At 28.8% G+C, this 8,290-nt stretch overlaps 1 protein-coding gene across 1 annotated transcript; it reads right to left on the bottom strand.

Moving 5' to 3' along the window:
* Positions 5,386 to 7,564, bottom strand: LOC107644383 (NDR1/HIN1-like protein 1). The gene is made up of 3 exons (XM_016348220.2): positions 6,747 to 7,564; positions 5,785 to 5,970; positions 5,386 to 5,677 (listed from the first exon to the last, which is right to left on the bottom strand). The coding sequence occupies exons 1-3, from the start codon at positions 7,245 to 7,247 to the stop codon at positions 5,399 to 5,401; spliced, it is 966 nt and encodes a 321-aa protein (XP_016203706.1). The 5' UTR covers positions 7,248 to 7,564; the 3' UTR covers positions 5,386 to 5,398.

The raw sequence follows: 8,290 nt of genomic DNA on the forward strand, positions 1-8,290 counted from the left end.
CATTTTTTATTGAAGTTGATCCTTTTAAGGTACAATTTATAATTTTTTATAATATTTTTCATATACTCATTCTATTATATTATTCTTTTGATAATTTTTTATTTGTTGTTACTTTAAGTTATTCTTATCGTCTAATGTTCCAGTTCGATTGTCTTTTAATTTGCCACAATCATTTACAATGCATCACATCCATGAAATACATCATCGAGTTGTCTTCACTGATTCGGGTTCCAACTACATGGATGTAAGCGTTCAAAGAAGAGGCAATAGTCTCTACTTTATCGAAGGATGGTTGGATCTACTCACCTATTATGACCAACCCAATGGAATGTGGTTAAAGTTAGATTTCTTAGGAGGAGCTCAATTTTTGATTGAAGAATTGCATCCACGGAACTTTATAGGGCAAGTTTAAGTTCCATCCCCTCCATGCTTTTTACGTTTGTCCGAAAATTTTCGAAGTGGAGCACATAATGAAATTAAATTCCCTCAGTTTCAGTTCAGTTTTGCTAAATTCGTGACAAATTCAGATATGCAATTTCAATGATTGGTAATATATTTAAATTTTCTTAGTTTAAGTTGTTCATTATTAGAATAATTTTTTAACATATTTTGATTTTTTTCAGAAATTACCAGCTTTCTTTTGCTTGCATGCATGCAATGCCATTGAGAGGAATAAGAGTTAGTTTGGTTTCTCGGTGTGGCAATTTTATACCTTGCCGCATTGCACGGATAGCGGATGATGAAGCTTATCTAACAAGAGAATGGTCTGATTTTGCACGAATTCTAAATATTGAAACTTACGATGTTATTTCAGTTGGTTGTTGTTACAAGAATGATTCTATACTATAGGTGACTAAAGACTAGAATAGGTTCAATATTGTTTATGTAATTTGGTTTTACTATTAGTATTTGATTAAATTATAATTATAGAATTTTAAATTATTGCCTCAATTTATATATTACGATTATTTTTTGTGGATGTGCTATTTTTAAATAATTTAATAAAATGAAGTAGTGTCAGATATTATTAAGTTTATTTTCATCCTTTATTTCTTTATTTGTATTTTCATTATATTTGACAAAAAATGAATCTACACATATATTAAATCGTTGACCTAAAGATAATTTATTTGCCAATAATTGGTGGATAAAATTGAAATTACACCCGTGTCATATAATTATAATTGATTAATTGGTATAAAATAAAATTATACCCGTGCCATCAGTAATAATCTAAATAATTATATCTTAACAAAATATAATTTGAAATAATTTATAAACAATTATCTTAACAAAAATAATTATTTAATAATTGATTTAAAAATCAATGCAAAAAATAATTATTAATAATAGTATTATTAACTGGGTAAATAATATAATTTTAAATTATTACTTGAAATATAAATAATATATGGAAATTTATTGAGTAAATCAATGATTTTGCACCTTAATAATTTGACAATTATTACTCAATTAACCAGTTAATTGAATTAGTAATAACAATTTCCAATTTCAAGTTTTGTATATTAAGTAGTTTTTAAAAATTGGGTAACAACGATTTACACGGGAAAATCATTGATAAATTCAATTAACCATATAGAAGATAATATACTAACAGTTTTAGTATATTATTTATGGCAAGCGAAATTATTTCCTTATATTTTCTATTAAAATTGAAATTAGTAATAGTTTAAAAAAATATTTATTAATAAAATTACTAATAGTCACATTTTTATACACAGAATATATGTTTTCTATATATTATTTAAAAAATATAATGAAACATGAATAATGAATGAGTATGTTATTTCTTCGACTAGATAATTAATGTAAAATCGAGTACCATTTTTTATTCGATTGAGGTCATATTCTATTTGGTGAAAGTTTCAATCACCTTAATTAAATCCTGTCTTTGTGCCTTAACTTATACAAGTAGTAACATGTTACATATTATTTGGTATATCTAAGTAGTTATTTCCCATAGCGAAAATGTAAAAAATCATATTAAGGTTTATTGCCAAATAATTAGTGGATGAATAATAGTAGATTATATTATTTTGGAAAAGTATTTTCATTATAATTATATTAAATTAATATTTAATTATGATAAAATATGTTAATTATAATTATATCATAGAATTATAATAATTACGATATTTATGTTATATATTTTAATCATTTATGTACGTAAATAATTAGAAATCAATCAAATCAAATTATCACGGTAAATAATATGTTGTATATTGTTACGGAAAATAATCCGTAGATAAAATTGAAATTACACCCGTGTCATATAATTATAATTGATTAACTGGAATAAAATGAAATTATACCCGTGTCATGAGTAATAATCTAAATAATTATATCTTAACAAAATATAATTTGAAATAATTTATAAACAATTATCTTAACAAAAATAATTATTTAATAATTGATTTAAAAATCAATGCAAAAAATAATTTTTAATAATAGTATTATTAACTGGGTAAATAATATAATTTCAAATTATTACTTGAAATATAAATAATATATGAAAATCAATTGAGTAAATCAATGATTTTGCTCCTTAATAATTTGACAATTATTACTCAATTAACCAGTTAATTGAATTAGTAATAACAATTTCCAATTTCAAATTTTGTATATTAAGTAATTATTAAAAATTGGGTAATAACGATTTACACGAAAAAATCATTGATAAATTCAAATAACCATAAAGAAGATAATATACTAACAGTTTTAGTATATTATTTATGGCAAGGAAAATTATTTCCTCAAATTAAATTTTATATAATTATAGTAAGTCTCTATAATTAAAACAATACAAAATTGCTTCATATATAGCAATAATATTATGCATATTTATATATCTCTTCTTTTATCTCTTTTTTCAAAATATTGGCATATAATTAATGTAGAAAATATATAATATTAAACTGTTTTGTTATGCATATATATGAATTTATATAATAACCCGTATAATTTATACGTATGGCATAATACATATGTCAAAAAAAGATTCCATAATTTTTGAAAACCACTGTTTTGTTATATGAAATTGAAATTGAAATTAAATAATTTTTATTTATATAATTTTTTTCTATTAGTATCAAGTATCTCCATTAAAAATTCATATCGTTTGTAATGTGTGTGTATATATATATATATATATATAAGTCGTAATAGTCAATTGTTTCAATTATTTTTCATTTACAAAATTCGTATCTTATTCGTATTTTTTTCTCTTTATTATTTTCCATACCTAATGACTACAAGTTATGATTCTATCAACAGTATTACCTGTAGTAGATTATGTAATGAAAATGTTTGGAAAATAAAGGCAAGGATTATAAGCTTATGGAAAGTTCCATCCAAATTTGACAAGAGTAAGACAGCTTATCTAAAAATGGTTCTCATGGATGATAAGGTAAGTTGATTATTCTACATGATTTCTTCGAGTGATGCTAGGTCCAGTTTATATATATTCACTGTTCACATTTTAACTTTATTTTGTGAGTAAACTCTTGGAGGAATCAACCACAGTGCGATTTAATAGAGTTGTAAGTGCTAATAGTCTTCGTTTTTAATTTGTTTTACAGTGTGATAAAATCCATTGTTCAGTGAAGAATTATTTGGCAAAGATGTTTGAGAATGAATTGATCGAGGGAAAAGTTTATGTCTTCTCAAATTTTCTGATTGAGGAATCAAGCGGAATTTATCTTCCGACTACACGTGTGTAGAATAACCTTTAAAAAGGAGTCACGTATAGTAAATACGATCGATGATCGTAACATTCCTGACAATCATTTCAATTTTCTCGATCATGCTGATATTGAGACAAACAAATGAAAAAGCTAACTTATTTGGTGCGTAGTTAATTTGTATTATTATTATTATTATTATTATTATTATTATTATTATTATTATTATTATTATGTTGTTTCATTTATTTGTCTTTAATTTCATGCTTTTAATTCGTCTTTTTTTTAAATTAGATGTTATTGGATTCTTAACCGAAAAAGGAGAACTTATAAAATCATATTGAGTATTACTAGATTATTCATGGTCATATTGAGTATATATGCCTGATTTATTGAAAAAAGTAGATTAAATAACTATTTTATAGTTAATACAATTAACACTATATTAAAAAAAGAAAAACAACGCATACAAGTTATTCTTTTATTAATTAAATTATTATAATTAAAATGAAATTTAACATAACAACTTAAAATTATAATTTTTTGTTAAAAAAATTTATTAAAAATAATAAAAGAAACTAACATAACTAAATATATAATATAATATTTAATTATATAAATTTTTAGATTTTGAGCCATTTAAAATATTTGGACCACTGACTACTAGAGAAAAAAGTTGAATAGAAGCAATTGTCTAGGTCAATGTACGTATCTCAAATGGACAAAAATACCAAATCTTTTCATGCCATTACAAAATCTATGAAGAAAAGCAAGATTATGGAGGAGGCATGTATTAGTGGAAAATGCTATAAAGGTGTCAGAAGGGTGAAGGGAGAAGAAAGTATTAGTAATATGGAACCTGTATGGACTGAAAGAATTGGACTTTCAAAAACCAATTACAATTTCAGGTGGGGATTCGTGGATAAGGTATTGGAGAGCATGGGCTTGAGAGGAAAATGGAGACAATGGATAAACTCTAACCACCAGCCAAGAAGGTAGGAATCTGTGGGAGAGATAATTGGGCTTGCGATTCCTTTCTCTGATCTGACCATTTTGCTGATTCCCCAAATTTTCCAGCCCAGATAAGAAATTCCAAATACAATACAAGCTTTCCCCCTTGTTTGGGCAGCACCACAAATTAGGGGTCCCATTACCAAAAACTATTAAAGGAAAGAAAATTAGGCTTGGTCAATGCCCTTTATTCAAATTTATTGATATTTATCATAACAATCTGAAGAATATATATTGGGTTATGTTTAACTTGCAAGGAAATGGAAAACTGTCACGTTACATTATTGGTTACTTTTGCACGGTAAAACAGAATTATTCTAGGTTCATAAGCATTATTTTCAGAAAATCTTAGCCAGATGGCAAAACCAGCCAATACCAACAGCAGAAATTACATTAAAAAAGAAATAAAATAGGAGTTCTTCATTCCCCCAAAAATTATACTTCTTAAACTTTGTAAGTAGTTTGAAAATTTTAGCCCTTGATTATTCTAGAAAAACCACCATTTTTTCACATATTTCTATTACATGCTACTTGAACTCAATAAGCTTAACCAAGCACAATTTGTATCTTTCACACCTATACCTATCTGATGGGAAAACCCAAGCCCGCTGAATGGAATGAAATGAAATGGACTATGATGAAACACAAGAAACCAGTTATTGCTGCTGCTGCTGGATCAAAACCTCTCATGAGTATGAACATGCATTCTCTTTAAGTATGAAAGGTTTGTTGCTTTCAGAATCAAGAACAACCGAGCAAGAAATCTGTTGTCTATGTTTAGATTTCACCAACTTCCCAACAACATTCCCTTTTGATTTAACCTCAAAGACAAGCCGCATTGGTATTTTTCGGTCAACGGCTGAATCGGATAAGCTTGCTCCAGCTCCATATAGAGGAACCTTGTCTCCTTTCATATTCATATACACAGTCCGCCGACTCTTTCGCTGCTGATAGTATTTCTTCAACTGCAGCAAGATACAGGCGAATATGGAATTAAACATCTAAAAATGTTGGTCAACGATAACATAACATATCCTTCTATGTCAAAGATTAGTGTTAAAAGGGTTCTTACCTCTCCAGTTGCAACTGAAATCTCAGAATACATGAGGTTTGCTGACTTGGAACTAACATGAATGCCGAAAATCGTTGCAGGGTTATGCACTGTCATTTTGAATGAACAATTTACTGTTAGCATCTTGGTCAGGACTCCTGTGAGGTCTGCTCCTCCTCCAATGTTGAAGTTATGTACTATCAAACTCTGGCAGAATATGAAAAGAAAAAGAGATGAGTATTGAAAGCATGGTAGTAGACACCTATTCTTGTAACAAAAAGGGACTTTCAAACTTCACATGGCACAGGATTACAATAACCAACATGCAAGAAAATCCTTATTGCCATCATCATCAGTGAGTGAAACAATCTTTGTCCTGTCTAATCAAAATGTGCAGAGTGCATAAACACAGAGGACATAAACCCAATCTAAAAAGTTTATACACCGTCCTATAATTTATTTTTATTTTAATTTTGATAATGGTTGCCTAACATGACCTTAACTATATATCATGCTCCTCAGCTCAAATCACAGCACACAAGAACAGCTAAATCTATGTGGACTTACAATCTCAAATACATTACAATTATTTACTGCTAACCATATAAAAAACTAAATAAAAACTACTATTATATACCATCAAAGAATTCACCATTTCATTTATTTCAGAGTCAAGATTCAATTTGCTACTTCAAAAAGAAATGCAATAAGTCCTTCGGAGATTCTTTACATGTTATAAAATGACCATCAATTTGAACACAACCAAATCCATGGAACTAAATCAATGTTTATTTTAAACACTGAAAGACCAAATTGAGGTTACAATCTTTATATTAAACTCTGACAAACCGAAATCATGTCCAAAATCTAGAAAAAGTACTAATATGAATATTCACTCATTATTAAATAAAAAAATGACACAAGTGGCAATTTCTTAAATTAAAAAAATCGATGTGTCCCAACACAACAATAATTTAATGTACCTTAACAATGATCTTTGGTTTATAAGGTCTGCTAGCACCCCAAAGGATCAAACAGAAAACACTGAAGATCACAACAAATCCAACCACAGCAAAGAACACCTGAGTCCTCCTAGCAAGCCCTTCATTCCCGCTGTGGAAATCACCATAATACCCTTCTTCTTCAATCACCTTGCCCTCAGGCCACCCTTTATTATAGCCACTTCCACGCTTCCTGTTCCATCGCCTCCCCCAAGAAGAGTTGTAAGAGCCAGAAACCCTGCTTGCAGAGGATTCCCTGGAATGGTGGCCATAGGAGTGGTGTGAAGGTGAATCAGTGGGACTGTTATATGCTGGCGTTGTGGCATGGTTGGTTGAAGATTTGTCACCATCGTCGTGTGAGTCCCTTGAAGGACTCTGAACGTAGTAAACGGCGCGTTTTGGTGATCTTGGCGTTGATGGGTCGTAGCTTGTTACATCGGAATCGGTGTTGGCGTGCATATTGTTGCTGTTGGAGCGAATCATGTTGAAACTGGAATTCAGCAGAAGAAGAAGAACCAGATGAGTAAATTCAGAAAGATGAAAACTTTAATGGTGCCCAGATGAGAAAGATCGGAGCTTTAATTTTGGGATGCAGAATTTTGAGAAATTGTGAGAGTGGAGAGGGGAGTGAGGAGGGTATTGAGATGAGTGAGAGAGTGAAAAACGGAAAAAGACGGTTTTTTAGGTGTGAGCGTGGAAATAAGTGTGAAGAGTGAAGTGAGAGTGAGTGATAACGATGGTGAGAAGAAAAGTAATGAGAAGTGAGAAGGACAGAGTCACAGAGAGTTAGATATTTAGTTGGTGATTTACAGTTTAGGGAGAGTGTAATCTACCACTCTACCTTCCAAAGTTCTAACACAGGTTTCAGAATTCACTATTCAGATACACAAAATGTTACTTTTCTTTTTCTTTTCTTTTTTTTTCCCTTCGTCTGGCAGAAATACAAAAAGAACATACACAAAAATTTGTTTATTGGTAGAAATATTTTATTAATACTAAAAATTAATTATCATATATTTTTTAAGAGTTTAATTTGATGCATGTAAGTAATTTGTTTTTTTATATAGTTNTTTGTTCATTAAAATTTTTTTACCTATAGAATCCGTACATGTTAAAAATGGAAGTTTTGTATAAAAAACTAAAAGATTTTGATATTTTTAATAGTATTAAATGCTATAAAGTGGATACTTTGTTTAGTTGTCGTGTTAGCGTGTTGAATATATTTTGGACACAACATACAAAAAAAATAGTTCATCAACTGACACTTTTTTATTTTTAATATTGGATTAACAATGGTGTTTTTCTAAATTGTGATTTATTGTGGTATTTTTCTAAAATGTAGGATGATTTAATGTACGGAGTACAAATCGGACCGTTCGATTTTTAAGAGGTACAGAAATCGGACCGTCTGATTTCTGTACTCGGACAGTCCGATTTGTGTTGAAAAAATTAAAAAAATTTGGAGTACATCCGATTTGTGTACTCCAATTTTTTTTAATTTTTTCAACACAAATCGGACACTTTTT

This window comes from Arachis ipaensis, chromosome B05, assembly GCF_000816755.2.
Source record: "Arachis ipaensis cultivar K30076 chromosome B05, Araip1.1, whole genome shotgun sequence".
NCBI lineage: Eukaryota > Viridiplantae > Streptophyta > Magnoliopsida > Fabales > Fabaceae > Arachis > Arachis ipaensis.